Here is a 16,888-nt window from a genome sequence, read left to right as displayed (position 1 = left end):
GAATAGCGGCATGGTTCAGATAGTATAGGTATACTGTTAAAATTTTAATATAGTTCTTATTAATTACAATTTTTTAAACCTTTTTCGTATATAGATTTTCAAAACATTTAAATTTGTTCAGGTATTTACATTTTTTTAGCTAATAGTTCTACTTATCATAGTAGTATATTAACTTTTAATAATAATTTGTCATAATTATACCGCGGTTAAAAAAGTCTCGGACTTCCTTAATAATTCGTGAACCAGCCATTGTATCTTTTAATCTGTTGAAATTTAAAAGATACTATGTTAGATAACATATGTTAGATGAAATTATGTTAACATTTTGCGTAGAATTGAAAAATGCATAAAAAAATATACCATTAAAAAAAGGTACTTTTGTAATACCTCTTGTATATGCAAACTTATCTTCCTAATGTAGATCTCAAAGAGATCTATAATTTTTTTCTGGGATACTTTTCGATAAAAGTGTTCACGAATAATTAAGGGAGTCCGGGACTTTTTAACACACGATTTACACATATTTTTTTCTAAAATAAATCGACTTTTTATCTGATATAAGCACTTGCTTACATTGCTTATTAACAGTCCCAAATAAATTTTTCTATCACGTATTTACAACCAGTAACATTTATGTTTTAAAAGAAGTAAGAAATAAAATCAAAATTGATGAATAATTTCATACATATGAAAATATCGTGTATTATAAATAACATAATTTAATAGTAATTGATTGAACTTCAGACGTTTCTAAATCAATATAACTATATTTTTAAAAAATCGTGGTAAATCTATAGAGGTACCCTTTGAACCAAACTTTCGTAAAAAGTTACATAAAATAGGTAGATTTTAAATTAAATTATTTAATTTCAGGATCAGACAGTAAAGTTTCAGATGTAGACGGACAACCGTATACAACGATACTTTATGGCAACGGTCCGGGTTTCGCAACTCCCCGGATTGTGCCTATGAATACAAGTTCCGCTGTGGAAGACAAGAATCAAGTGCACGGGTCCGCTGTCCCGAGGCAATGGGGAACTCATGCAGGAGAAGACGTCCCCGTTTACGCTTTAGGACCTTTGGCCACCACCTTATTTGCAGGTGGGAAATATTTTACTATAGTATTGCAAAGCGATTATTATTAAGAGAACATAATTATAATGTACGTGTATAATACTGCGTTTTACTTAATGGCTGTATCAAGGTCTATATATTTCAACAAGTCGAATAAGTCTTTTGTTTTCCTCGAAATGCCGGCTTTTTTTATATGCGGTCGTAAATCATGTTTGCGTGATTTAAAGTGCAATACTATAAGTTTACATTTTTAAAAAACTTTTATTTCGTTAATAGCTACAATGTGAGTAAGATAATAATAATACGTATATAATATGTTATGTTTAAAACAAGGGCTTAGCTCTGACTAAAATGGTAAACTAAAAGCGAAAGTATAAAAAGTAAATGAAATTGCTTATACAGCTAAAATGGGCTTATCAATAATATCAATAATAGTATTATAGGGTGAAAGGCGTATGTAACTCGTGAATCGATCGATATGATACAAGAGACGTTAGTGCAGATCTCATCGGAAATATGTTCACTAAAATCAGAAAAAAACAAACCACCGAGAAGGGACAAAGCCGGGACCGATTTTTCTTGCGCATGTGCGAGCTTATTTGGTATACCTGTCTTATTGCCGGTCCCCTCCCAGCCGTCGGTTAGTCCGGTAATATTCGACGCCTACTTTAGTCTAGTCAAGTGTTGTCTGAATTTTTCTCTGTGTTTATTTTTTGTGTGTGTTGTCATTGTGCTCTTTATTTTATTAAAAACTTTTATAATATGCCTTATACCTGTGCTTTTCGTGGATGTCATTCAAAGACAGGGTGCGGTGTTTCTTTCTTTGCTTTTCCGCAGGAAGAAGATCGGTAAGTTCAACTTTTCTTTTAATTGTTTCCACTCAAAATAAGTTGTTTCTTTTTTTGTTTTTCATAATTACAGGAATTCATTATTTATTTTTCATTAAATTCGTAATTACAGTAATATGAGGTATTTATCTATGCAGTAATTTAAAAAAAATACATAAATTTAGCTTTTGAATTAAACGTGTAATTTTATGACTTTCAGTGCCAAGTTATGGCTGGCAGCTTGCTATAGAACAGACTTGTTTTCGATACCTAGAGAACAACTAACCAGGAACTATAAGCTCTGTGAGTACCATTTTGATGAGAAGTTTTATAGTGCAGGGCCCTCAAGAAAGCGTTTGTTACCTAACGCGTTACCAACATTATTTCCTAATCCCACAAAAAGGACTTGTGAAGGTGAACAGCTTGAGGAAGGACCGCCAAAAAAAGTCTCAAAGGAAAGGACATAAAAATTCTATCAGGTTAGCTTTTGATGGGTTAACTTAACTATAATTTTTACCTACTAACTAATATTAATTTTATGCTTGAAACCCTATTTTGCACATAAAAATATATTCTGTATATATTATATTTCTTCTTTTTAGATATTTTAATACAGCCTGCAATTATGAAACCAGCAACGTTGGCCCAGCAAAGTATTGCCGAAAAAAATTCTCCTTATGACAGAACTAAGACGCCTGAAAAACACCCATTATTGGATATTTTTTCTGGTAAGATTCTCTTCTTTCAGTTTAGTAGGTTGGAATAAGATTTCAGTAAGAATGGATTATTCTTCAGAAAACCCTAATTAGTTTTATACCATTTTATAACAAGGCCCAGACAAGGTCTTGTTATAAAATGGTTATACAAGACTTGTCTGGGACAGGTACCAGGATTAGGATTAGGTACCAAAATGTCTGGACCCCATATAAAATGGGTAAAATAATACCCTTTGTCTTTGTTTCCATTTCTATGAAAACCAACCTCACAATCACTTATTTATAATTTATTTAAAGTTTGAAAACCAAATACATAGGTAGTTTTACCTGAGCAGAATTTCCAAATTTATTTTAGTTTACCATATAGTCTATCAGTTTTACTTTCTGATTTTATTCATATTAAAGATGTAAAGTTTTAAAATGTTAAAGCATTTTTTTATTATTTGCAGGCCCAAGCACTTCACAATATTCAGTGTGCGAGCCCCTCGGCAATCTCCTATCTATCGAAATAGATAAACCGTCCGAGAATTCTCCACCAGGCCTTCTTTCTCCGTCAGCTTCTACTCAGACTTCTTCTCAGCTGAGTAGTAACACTCCCCGAAAGCGAAAACTTCGACTGCAAATTAAACAAATGAGAAAGTTTGGTGTAACTGCTAAAGCACGCCAAAAAGAAGATCCTGATGTAAGAGATTTTAACAGGTTATGCGACAAATTTCTAAGTAAACCTTTGGCATGTGTTATTAAAACTCATGTGGCACTAAAGGGCAAGAGACGCAAATCTCATAGATTTTCTATGGAATTAAAACAATTTGCCTTAACATTGCATTTTTTAAGCCCCAAGGCATATAAATTCATAGGTAGTTTGCTTACTCTACCAACAAAAAGAAGTTTGCATAGAATTACAGAAAATATTTCTTGCCAGCCTGGTATTAATAATGCAGTTTTATATAAAGCTCTTCAAATCAAACTTAACACCCTGCTTGAGCAAGACAAGCATTGCATTTTGTGCATTGATGAAATATCTTTAAAGGCTAATATTGCTTTTAACGTTACACAAGATAGAATTGTGGGATTTGCAGATCTTGGTGAACAAACCGAAGAACCATTTATTTGTAAAAATGCGTTAGTTATTATGGCTAGAGGATGATATTCTTCCTGGAAGCAGCCTTTAGCGTATTTTTTAGTAGGTTCACAATTAAAAGCCTCCAAATTAAAAACTATTATGGGGGAGCTTATTCCTAAATTACTGGAAATTGGACTTAAAATAGAAGGTATTGCTAGTGATATGGGGTCAAATTTTATTGAACTTTCTAAATTGTTAGGTGTGACACATGAAAACCCAGAATTTCAATTCGGAGACCAAAACTTGTTTTATATTTTTGATCCATGTCATCTAGCCAAAGCAACAAGAAATAATCTATTTAATCATTCATTTCACTTTGACGAAAAAAAAACATCATGGACTTTCATAAATGATTTCTATCGTGCAGATAAACAACAGTTTTATAGATGTGCCCCAAAGTTGACAGATTCCCATATATGTCCCTCAGCATTTGAAAAAATGAAAGTAGGTCTCGCTAGCCAAGTTCTTAGCCATACTGTGGCAAGTGGGATGAATACTTATGTAACTGTAGGTGCACTCCCTGCCGATGCATTTGGAACCATAGAGGTAATTGAGAAATTCAATAACCTCTTTGATTTATTAAACTCAATATCCTTGGGAGATCCTTGTAAATTTAAAAATGTTTATGATGGATCACCATACCAAATAGAATTTTTCCATGAGATGTTACTTTTTTTAAACAAATTAAAAATTTGTAACTCTAGCAATAAAGATATCACAAATTCTGTGAAATTTCGTAATTGCTGGATGGTTACAATCAGAAGCACGATAAAAATATGGGAAAAATTATCAACATTGGGTTACAAGTATCTCAAGACTAGGAGGTTAAATACAGATTGTATCGAAAACTTCTTTGGTGCTGTAAGGCAGCAAAGTGGGAATAATGTTAATCCAACAACACTGCAATTCCAAAGAGCGTTTAAAAAGCTGTTCTGTCAGAATTACTTACATTCGGAAAGAATGAATTGTAAAAATGATTTGGATAGTATATTGATGAACGTCAAATCCATCAATATACCCGAAATTTTCAATGAAAAAAATTTTGAAGTTGCAAAAGGTATTGCACTTCAAAACTATAGTTATAGGACCGACCATATTCCCACAGAAAATGCTTTTCGGTATGTTTATGGCTATATTATGAAAAGAGCACTTGAAGTTCATATTAACTGTGATACCTGCACCAATTTCGGCAAAATGTGTGATGAAATGGATATAAATAGATTATTTCTTCATTTTAAGGCTTATAATTCCAGTATATGTAACTTTGGTGGCTTACAATCTCCTCCAGAAGAGTTTATTTCATATATATTTAAATTAGAGGAAATATTGAATTGTAATTTTGAGAAAATGTGCATAAACCAGGGAATATCTAACAATTTATTTAACATAATGAAAACTATTAATTATGAACACCCTTGTGCACATTTTCCAAAAACCTTTATCTTAAAATTATTTATAAGGTTGAACATATTTTACACCATTAAATATAATAATAGGGTCTTAAAAACAAATAAAGATAAAAATGTTCGAAAACTAAAAATTTTGCGGAATGTATAAATGTACCTAGGTTTAATTCAATTATTGCCAATGTATTTTTGTGTTTCATTATACAATGAGCCAATATTATTTCCTCAAAAAATAAAAGTTTGTTTAGAAGATTTTTTGTTTTACATTATTTATCCTAAATGGTAATTTTTATAGTTGGCACTATACCGGCTACTACCGGTACTATAGTTGGCACTATGACACAGAAAAAAGGGAACACGCAATAACTTTTTATTTTTCAAGATAAACAAATGAAATTTGGTATGTCAATAGAATGGTTATAAAGGCATATTTTGACGTATTCAATTGTTTTATCTTGAAAAATAAAAAAGTTGTTGCGTGTTCCCTGTTTCCTGTATCACCCGGTATAGTTTAGGTATACCTATAACTTAACTATACCAACAGTAAAATAATGTAATAGTTTTGATTTCAAATTCCCAATAAAATTTTTAATCTATTAATTGTCGTATTTCTCTCCGTGTACGGAACTATTAAATTGCCAAAACGATTTTTCTCCGTTAGTTTATATGTAGCGCCAGTCATTTAAGCCCGCTCAAGGTCACCAAAATTGGACCCCAGAAAATCAACGGTAAATGCGGGTTTTGTCGCTTCTCGGTGGTTTGTTTTTCTATGCTAAAATATAGAAGAAAAATATTTCAAGATTATTTATGCTAATATAAATTTTGGTGAAATAATACTGAAAGATGTTGAATTAATTACATAATGTATAATTGTATATAAGATAAAATCGGTATATTTAATGTGTATCATAGACCTACATTTCTTAAAAACTGATGTTTTTACCAAAATCAACACATGTTGTATGTGTTGATTTTGGTAAAAACATCAAGTTTTGCTACCTATTGAAAATACAGAAAAAGAAATATCAATAAAAAACAATTGTATTTTAAAACATATACATATACATAATTCTTAATTCTAACATAACTAACAGTTCATACATATCAACCTTAAATGGAAAAAATCTATTAAGACGTAAGATAAAAGATATTTACATAAAGAAGAACTTTAATTCTTTTTTTTTTTACCGATTACTTAACAACAAATTTTATTTTTTAAACTGGACATTTTTCAAAATTTTTTGCTTGCGCTCGTTCTTTTTGTGTCGCTTATATCCTATTTGCAAATTTAAGCGTGTAATCAATTATTACTTACTCTTATAGATAAAGAAAAAAGGTATTTGTACCCTACCGATTTGACTAATCCATACACTATTTTGTAAACAAAAATAATTAAATTTTTTTTTGAAAATATTTTTTAATGAAACTAAATAAGTTGTAAAGCTTTTTGGGGTCACTGTTAATCCCCTAAACAGCTCCTGAAGACTACTCTCGTATGCTTTTTTTCGCAAAAAGTTGTACTTCTATCCAGAATATCGCCTTTGGAAAAATCAATGCAATGGAAAAATCAATGTATGCTTAAATATGCATTTACATTTTGGTAATCTCTACTGTGAATATTTAAAATTGGAATACTATTTTTTGTTTCTATATTTCAAAAATCGGTCTTTTTAATTAATTCTGATGTTGTAGTAAGCAAAATGTCAATGGCATTCTCCAGATAGTTGAAATCTTTCTTTTCAGCGCAATTTTTAAAATTCTCTGCTAAACTGATTAGGAGTACAATTTTTGGCATTACCACAGGCATTCCTAGTTTGTCCAAATCAATCTTGGAACCAATCTTAATTGGGGTTTCTTGTTAATAATAACGTATAATCCTTTTTTTAATAACACCCACAGCACTTAATAACACCCATAATTTTAAAGTTAACGAAATTAATATCTAGCTATAAATAAATCTTAACCTCTTTACCACGACATCCTTTTTTATTTGTTTTTTGTCATATATTTTTATCCCAATTTTTATTTGTATGGTCTTTGGCAATACGAAAAAATGATATAGGTACGCCAGTTCAGTGCTTGTTGCAAGACTCAAGGCTAAAATCCATGAGGAGCCATCAGAAAACATATAATTATAGTTTAAATAAGACATCATAATAAATTCACAGAAAAATGTATATCGCTTTAAGTTAGGCACACCCACATCAATAGCAAAATTAGAGTGATGCGGCGCCATTAATTCGCATTAATGTTACGTGTAAACGTTGTATTTATGTTCCCAGTTTAACAGCTTTTCTGAATTTGTAGCATCTGAGAAATACTGTATTATTGGGCTATCGAAATCTTAGTTAAATAGCTCAATAGAAAGTGACACAATATCAATATTTGTAACTATAATGTTACTTGGGGTGATAGAGATTGACGCGGTGACGCTGTTGCTTTTTATATTAATAATTTTTAAGAACTTGAAACTTTAAATAAGTCACTTCAAAATAGCGCTTTGGAATAGCAATGGATTCACACCAAAGTTAGTGGAAAAGTGGTATGTTTCGAGTCTCTGTACCTTCCACCATCTATCAATCTAAGTTTTTGTTTAGACGACCTAGAAAATATAATTTTCAATTTTTTATCGCTTTGTAATGTTGTGATGTTTGGTGGTAATTTGAATGTGGACTTACTGAATACCAGTTGTCCTGCTTTTTCTTCTAATTAATAGGCTTTTAAATAAATATAGTTTAACACAATTAATTCAAGCGTCTCACACTCGAATTTCGGCATCGAGAGGTAAATTAATTGATGTTCTCGTTGCTTCAGTTCCAGACTTAGTCACCGATCTTGAAGTTATAAATATAGATAACATATGTGATCATTATTTAATTTCCTTTGAATTGATGTTGCAGAAAGCTGGTGACATTTCGTAATTACAGGGACTATTCTAATTTTGTAATTTCAGATTTTCTTAATATCATGTTTAAAATTTACTGGCAAAACATATTTACTGTTAGTGATGTTAATGAAATAATAAGGTTTTTTTAAAAAAATGTTATTGATTTATGCAAGCCTCATCAGTACGCAGACCATGTTTAACTTTACCACTCCCTTTCCTTTTCTAAGCCGAATGATGCTTGAAGGGATCTTGATGCTGACCTAGATACAATTGTTTAGGTGTCACGCTTTTATAAACCTAATGGTACTAAATCTAAACTATTACTTTTCAGCATGCCTAACTCTCAGAATGTAAACTTTAGTACAACTTTTGACGGAAATACTTTAAAGCATTCTAGTTGCGAAAGCAGCTTAGGTATAGTTCTAGATAACCAACTTAGTTTTGAAAATCATGTCGATAGCATTTCACAAAAATCATATTATAAACTAAGAATTTTATACTTGCATAGAGACATTTTATCAACCACTATCAAACTAAAACTTACTGACTTTTTAATCTAACCTTTCCTAAATTACAGAAATATAGTATTTTGGTATCTGAAACAGAGCCCTTGCTTAAAGAGGCAAATCAAATTTACAGAAACTACAAAATGCGTGCCTTAAGTTTTGTTACGACGAAAGAAAACTTGATCGTGTTACTTTGAACGTTATTCTAAAACAATAAATAAATAAAACAATAAAAACATTTTAAACTAAAACAAATAAATATAGCTACTCTGGTGTATAAAATTGTCCTCCAGATATTTGTATGAAAAATTAGCTAGTAATAATAGTATATATAGTCGACAGTTACGGCTTAGGCCTTTGCTGCTTCTGCTTTTTGATGTATATATGATATTTTGATATAGGTTTTTATAATTTTTAGGTTTCCTTTTGCCAACATTTTCATTGTTCATTGTTCTAAGTTAATTATTTTATTATTCTTTTTGTTAGTACGGTTAGATAGAGTCGCCTTGGGCTAGATCTCGCCGCACCTTGATTATTATTATTATTATTATTATTATTATTATTATTATTATTATTCTTAATAATAATAACTATTATAATTATTATTATTATTATTATGATTTTCAGCCAAATGGCTCGCACTCCCTCAGAGGAGAACATTCACTTATCCCAGATACTCAGGAATTACAGGGAATGAGCTCTGTGGGGGCCCTTACCAGTGATAATGGGCCCGTGGTGAAGATCAATGGTGTTGGTTCCTCGAAATTTTCTTACAATTCGAGCTGCATTTAATAGCTTTTATTTATATCACTTTCTATAGTTCTCTATACATATGTTGATTGAGACCTAATTCTTCAATGCTTCTTTCCAGGCTCTTTGGTGTGACTCCCATAGTCGACATTATGATTGGTGGTGTTCTAACAATATTCATTTGCCAGTGCCTCTGTAGCCATACTTCTAGGTGGCGGTACTTTGATACTTTTTATGCGTGTTTTTGAACTAAATTGTTAGTGTTGGGAATAGCCACTTTGATAAGAGACATTATCTTATGTTGCTTCTCCACTAAAACTAAGTCAAGGTTTGTTACTACTCACTCTTTAATATGTCTTCCGTGCAGAGGTTTCTGTTTCCAGTTCTGTCTTCTAAAAAAAATTATTAAATTATTAATTTGTTTGTCCAATTGCTTTTCTAGATCGATAAATCCTCTTGCTCCCTCGCATCGTGCTAGCGTGGTTCTCTTAACCGCACTTCTGGGCTGAGTATTTGTACTTAGTAAGTAGGGTTCTCATTTTCCTTTGTAAGTTCGCAATATCCGTTCTCTCCAGGTAAATGTTCTTCACCAAATGAGTAGCCCAGTACTGAACTGTATGTGTGAATTGCCTTAGAAAGATTTTTGCTATTAAGTCCAGTACTTAGCACCCCTCTCGTTCTTTTTTGAAATTCTGTTATAAGTTCTTCTTTCATCGTCGAATAATCGATTCTTTGTGCTTGTTTAACCCGTAAGTACTTATCAGTCTCGCCTGCTTGCATTGACTGGATCCAGTTTTCATTGTTCATCTGAAAATTACTTTGATTAACCTTACCTTTTTGGATATTAATAGTCCGTTATCTATTCCAAAATATATGCTAATGTCTGTCAAAAATTCTTCAACGATTTTAAGCATTTGGTCCAGTTGATGTTTTGTGACTGCCAGTAGTTTTAGGTCATCCATATAAAGCAGTTGTTTTATTTTAATGATATTAGCAATGTTATTTTTAATAGAATATCCAGACATTCATTGGTTCATTTTCAGGTTCATTGCCAGACAAAACCAAAGAGGAAATAGCACGTCTCCTTGAGATATACCTCTTGTTATTCGGATGGGTTGCAACATGATACTGCAGGTTGCTTCATTTAGTTGCTTAGTAGTACTCCACGCTGACATTGCATGCTCTAAAAAATGAGTTATATGTGTATTTATTTTGTAGATTTTTAGTATCTAAAGAAGCCAACTATCGGGCACGGAGTCAAAAGCCTTTTTATATTCTATATAAGCCATAAAAAGATTTCTTTTCTTGGTATAGGATTGACTTCCTATCGAGTCAATTATCATTTCTCTTTGCATCTCATAGCATTCTTTGTACACCCCTTTTGGTCATATGCAATAATTTGGTTGCGTTCGCAATGCTCGTAGATCCTTTGGGCAATACACAAAGTAAGAATCTTATACATCCGGTTTATTTATTAAGATCGTCTTTGGACAGAAGATAAGCTGATCCCTGTGTAAAAAAGAAGGGCATTAATTGAGGATTAAACAATATTTTACGCGACACTTTCTCTCTCTTCATTAATCCACTTGACGCGTTTAATACACTGTGCCGGTAGTTCAAGCTGGTCTTGCCAGAACTGCTGAATAACTTCTTTAATAGGATATGTACTGTTCTCAGGTGCCTAAAATTAATATTATGATAAAATATTTTTCTTGTTTGTTGTTGGTTTTGGTTTTTGAGGAAGTGGGAAAGTAGATGGTTGTGATTGTTCGGCTATAATTTGTTGAGCGACAGGTGTCTGCCTCGTCAACCTCCTGTCACCCATGTCTCGCATACTGTCATGTCCAGCGCCGGCTCCAGATATGCCCTGGCTATCCCGAGGCAGTAACCTTCTTCCGAGGCGTCTTTCACTCCTTGTCTTCATTTTCATGGGTGTCTGTCACCATTCAACCCTGGTGGCCCAGGTTGTCCGTTTAGTCGCCTTTTACGATAAGCAGAGCATACCGGAGGACTATTCTTTTGGTTCCTTGTGGGAAACAGGGTCATTATTTTTATTACTATTATTATTATTATTATCATTATTATTATTATTATTATTATTATTATTAATATTATTATTATTAATATTATTATTATTATTATTATTATTAATATTATTATTATTATTATTATTATTATTATTATTATTATTATTATTATTATTATAGTATTATTATTAATAATGGTATCACATTTCATGCCAAACGGCAATCGCACTCCCCCCTGGGGAAAAGGGGATTGTTCACTTATCCCAGATATGTCAGATATCAGAAGGATGAAGCTTTAGTGGAGCCCTTTCCATGTTATTGGACTCTGTTTTTTAACTTTATTTACAAAAATAAACTTGACTAAAAGTACATGACGTGTTTTTTAAACTAGTTCATGCTATGTAATGAACTTTCTGACGATTCGAGATGTAGATAATAGCGTCGACCTCTGCATCAGCTTATAAATGCTTTCCTTTGTGGCGTTAACTTTACAGTGTTACTATTTTGCCAAGAGTTTGCAGACGATAGCTCAGAATTATTGGAGACTTGGGATTATTCGAAGGTTCACTTATGATTGGCTATTAAAGAATCTAAACTTGATTATAACTATTAAATAAGAGGGCGCCACTTAGTTCTTTTTTTTATAAATGAAAGAAAACTAAGAAAAAGACTTGGTATATAGGTTTCAATTAACAATTAAATGACCCTGGATAAGGTAGACTTAAAGAGGCAAAAAAAAATCTCAACAATACAACCAAATTATATTTACATCAAAGATATGTACACACCTCATGTTCTAATCTGATAAATGTTAATAATTTGCCATGAATTAAAATATGAATAATGTTGATATGATTAAAATAAATTTGACAAAAGTAACATTTAAATTATGATTTCACTACTAAGTAGATTTCAGCACTTGAAAAATAAATTGCAATTATTAAAGTTTTTAGTATATATTTGTATTACGCAGGGGAAAGTTCATGAACCTTTTTACCTAAGGCATATCAGCCTTAACCGTGTTATATCTACTTAACTACCAAAAAGGGTACTGAAAAATACTGAACAAAAAATAATTAATATTATAGGTAAGAAATGGACGTATTAAATTATGACATTGATCAAATATTTGTAACGTTAGATTGATATAGAAGGTATATTAATAAAAATAATCCATGGTTAGTAATATTTAAATAAATGGAATAAACTGGCCTGTATATTTCTCCAAGAAATGAATGGCTAGCCTTCAAAACCGAAGCTGTGAATGTATGCCATTTGTAGCTGAGCTATCCGGACTGGAATCTCTAATACTAGCTCTAACTCTAGCTCCAGCTCCACCGGTTTCAGCAATTCCCGGGGAAATCAAAAGCCTGCAGCCATCAATTTGAAGAAGAATAAAGAGGAAAACGGAAAAGTAAAACCCTTGCTAAGTTTCATTATCTTTCCTTTAAAATCTTGGGCATCCTGCACCAGAATTATGAAATAAACGATTCCCTAAAGGAACAAGATTAAGGACCATAAATTATAAACCATATTGGCCACTTCCTGCTTGACAAACTTCGGAAATAAAAAAAACTGGCCTTTTACGTGCGCTCCTACCTGCAACACGGGAACAAGTCGTCGAAAAAAATGGACGCAGTACCGACTAAATCAATTACGACCCCACCTGTCGCCTGAGCTGTCAATATCAGCCAATCAGAGAAAATATTAATTATAACCAATCAGAGAAGTGACGGACCGTTAACAGAAAGCATGGATAATAAAACCAGAAGAGTGATGTGTTACAGTAGTAATGTGTCATTGACAGTGTGAATTTAAAGAAATATGAATAAAAGAAGTTGACTGAAATTATTAATGTAATTATTGAAATTAATGAAATGTCAATGGAGATTTAGTGAACATAAGGAATATAAAAATAAAACGCTACACCCTAAGGTTAAGCAGTTTCATGTTTTCGATCAGGCTATGCTGCGAAAATGTTTCTCTTGTTGTTAAATGCCTGATTGCAAACTACGGAGTCGATAATTAGCTGTTCTTTACACCTTATGGCACCTCTGGTACATCCTGTTTGTTGAGTCGTTATGATACTATTTTGGTCACAATGCCTGTAAATACGTTCTGTAATACAAGATGTAATTAGTTCATGGAGTCTGGGTAAGCATGTTATTGGCCGATATTTAGCCGGATCTTGAGTATTTTGGCAATCAAGGACAAGAGGTAGGTGGTACCTTCTGTTAAAAAATTGGGCAAATTCTGAGGATTCATAAGCACGTCGTTTAGAAGGCCGGTCAGTTGTTGATGTGTTGACCACAATTTCTTAATCCAGTAATTTTGGACGTGATCTGGGCCTGGAGCTTTCCAGTTATGTAGTTTTTTTATGACGTTAGTCAGCTCGTCAACTGAAAATGGTAAAAATGCCATTGGATTATATGCTTGGCTCTTTGCTCCTCAGGCGGCCATTTAGTGTCCAGGTTGCATTTACTAGGTATTGTTAATTGAGTGCCCAGAACTCCGGAGGTAAGACTACAGAGTATCCCAGGAAGTGGGATACCCTGTAGTCTTACCTCACTCTTTTTTTTCTTCTGGATCTGTAGTCTTCACCTTTTGTAGACCGATCTGTGCGATATCCATCTGATGTAACTATGTCCCTTCTTGATCTTCCACTTTCTAGGAGTCGACGATTGTTTCCACTCCAAATCATAAAATGTCAGAAATACATAACATTTTTGCGTTATTTAGTACTATAGTTTAGGCGTGATACTGGAACACCGCACACCTTCACATTTATATATAGTGTTTCATTTCACAAAATAACCTGTGATGTTTCTTAATCTTCTGGAAAGGTACTGCTGACCATGCGTAAGCCTTAAAAATAATGCAGTTTTTTGTAAACCAGTTTCAAGTTACCAAAAACACGCTGTTTAGTGCAAGGACTTATCACTCTTTTGCTACAGCAAACAATGATGAGCCTTAATAATATAGTATTTTTTAGCACTTTATATACTTTTCCTTCCTGTAATCAATGCTAAACCAATATAAAGCTCATATGTATATAATAACTCATAATAACATTAGTTACTATGAGTTTTTTACCATTCGAGAATTTTAAATAAAATATCAAATACTTCTTTAAAAAAAAGTAAGATATAACTTCTATGAAAACTTAGAACATACTTGCACCTAATAAAATCTCAATAAAAAAGAAGTTGTTAGATATAATTAAACGGTACAATTTAAAAAAATCTGTATATAAAAAAAAACATGCAAAGAATATTGTTTTAAGATTATCTTGTGCTGTTGGGAAAATGTTTAGTTTAGATCTTGGTAAAATCAAAGGCGTTAGAGTGGTTTTTAGTTAATTTATTGATTTCCAAGTAACAACTAGATAATATAACCTTTCGAAACCCCTTAATTAGCAAACTTATTTAAATTATAAAAATTTAACTAAATCTACGCCGCATATACGTGCTGTTTTTATGTGAGAATAACAACAATATAGATTATAATAATATTTGGCCTTGTCTTAACATTCTTGAACAACTTACTAATTACAACTTATTACATACCTGTAAAATGAATAAAAATTAAATCATATCGTCGTTTTATTTTATTAAGCCTCTGACGGCAGTAGAATTCTATATAATTTTTTGCGGTTATTTAGTATTTTGCTCCTTAAGAATAAATCGACTATATTAATTCTATACCTACACGTGTACGATAGCTTATTCAGATGTGCACAATTAACTAGATCATCAAGTTTATGAAAAAATTAAATATCAGTCTTAGAAAGGATTTTTAAGCAAAGAAGGATTTTCCTAGCAAATATTTACCAGAAATAATATTTACACTTTCTTACAGTCACTGTTATAAATTAACAATCAAATATCTATTTTATTGTTAGCACATACATACTTTCTCTTGCATCGGTCGCACCACTAAATTTTTAATGAAGACATTTCATATGTCAAGGTAATAATTTGTCAGTGAGTTATACCCAATATTATTACATCCAGGTATGCTGTTTGTTTCAATCATGAATTTACTTATTAATTATATTTATAAAATTGTAAATCTTATATTAATTTTTTGCTTTCAGGAACCTTTGATCAAAGCTATATACCACATGCCATAGCCTACTCAGCATGCATAGGAGAACACCGTCTGCGATGTAAAGGACTTGATAACTACGCACATCCTCCTGTACAAAATTGTACAAATCCGGAGGTTACCAGCAACTCGGTTCACGGACAACCACTTGTAGTGGCTTCTAGTGTAAGATCAGATGATAATAATCATCGAGTGAAATCAAAAAGTGTTAAAATTACGGTAGGTAGATTAATTAATATGCCGGCTATCCTGGGACTTATTGTTATTATGTTTAAGTAAAATAAAAAATAAAGCAACTATGGATATCAGGGTGTTATTCACTAACAATTAAATCAATCGGTGTAAAAATATATGTGTCGTGAAAAGTGAATTTATATTGAAAAGCTGTTCATTGGTGTAAATAAGAACTATATGCTCCAGAACCAAAGTTTTTGTATATAGTATAAATACCTTCTGTACATATTAATTTAAATAAAAATAAATTAGATATCAAATAAATTCAGAAATTATTTTAACCCTATCGAAAATTTTTAGATAAATAATTAAATTTTATTTTCCTCGTGTATTGTCTTTGTAAAATTTTGTAACTAAACTTTTAAGCAACACGTGTCCATTTGATGGTAGTAGATTTACAAATAATAAAGATCTGATATGTTCCAAGTTATAAATATTTCTTTCATATTTCTTTATAATATTTTCTTGATCTCTATTATATATTGTTTGAGAATTGAAATATAAGGTATATACTTTCTAAGTAGCATTAAAAATTATTTCTATTATAAAATAATGGACGGGGCTTATAAATCAAGTATTACACATCAGTTTTCTGTTGATATTATAATGTTAAGAGAAATATAATTTTAATTCCTACCTCAAAAAAAATCAAAATATATATGTATTTGTTATATTCTCCAAATACATTTTACATCCTTAAAAAATTTCTAGATATAAATTGTTAATATGCTATATTTGCCGATAAATTATAGTTTATACCAAATACACTTTAATGCATGTCACCTGTGACGTAATTTACTTGCCAACCATCAAATATTATATTTGTTTTAAAAAAAAAGGACAATACAAAAGAACCGTTTTTAGAAACTCTTCTTTACAAAATTAATGTTTTCAAACTAAAAAGCTAAAACATATATATTTAAGAAAAACTTTTTAAATCAATCTTTCCTTTTACTTTATGGAACATTTCTTTTATATAAATCTAATTAAAATAACTACATAACTAAATAATATACATAACTAAAATAACTAAATAACTACATATAGTTGAACAAAAGTACATAAAGGGATATAACTAAAGGTAGGCTTTAGAAATAATATGAATAAAAGAATTATGGATTTTGAGGAGAGCGCTGTATTTAATTTTTAAAATATGTACATTTATTAAAAATTTAAGTATTATTAGCTTTTAGATTTTTGTTTTTTAAGACAGTAAACTTAATAAGAGCTA

The 16,888-nt window shown here is 31.3% G+C and overlaps 1 protein-coding gene across 2 annotated transcripts in view; it reads left to right on the top strand.

Moving 5' to 3' along the window:
* Positions 1–15,728, top strand: part of LOC126743431 (alkaline phosphatase-like) — a 653,262-nt gene extending 637,534 nt beyond the window's left edge. For both annotated transcript variants that reach the window (XM_050450531.1, XM_050450532.1), the window contains exons 9-10: positions 874–1,101; positions 15,413–15,728. In XM_050450531.1, coding sequence (XP_050306488.1) covers positions 874–1,101; positions 15,413–15,702 — 518 coding nt within the window. In that variant the 3' untranslated portion in view covers positions 15,703–15,728. The remainder of the gene's footprint in view (positions 1–873; positions 1,102–15,412) is intronic.
* The last annotated feature ends 1,160 nt before the right edge of the window (positions 15,729–16,888 follow it).

Source organism: Anthonomus grandis, chromosome 12 (genome assembly GCF_022605725.1).
Source record: "Anthonomus grandis grandis chromosome 12, icAntGran1.3, whole genome shotgun sequence".
Classification (NCBI taxonomy): Eukaryota; Metazoa; Arthropoda; class Insecta; order Coleoptera; family Curculionidae; genus Anthonomus; species Anthonomus grandis.
The sequence above is the reverse complement of the archived record's forward strand: the minus strand, read 5'-3'. Positions and strand labels throughout refer to the sequence as shown.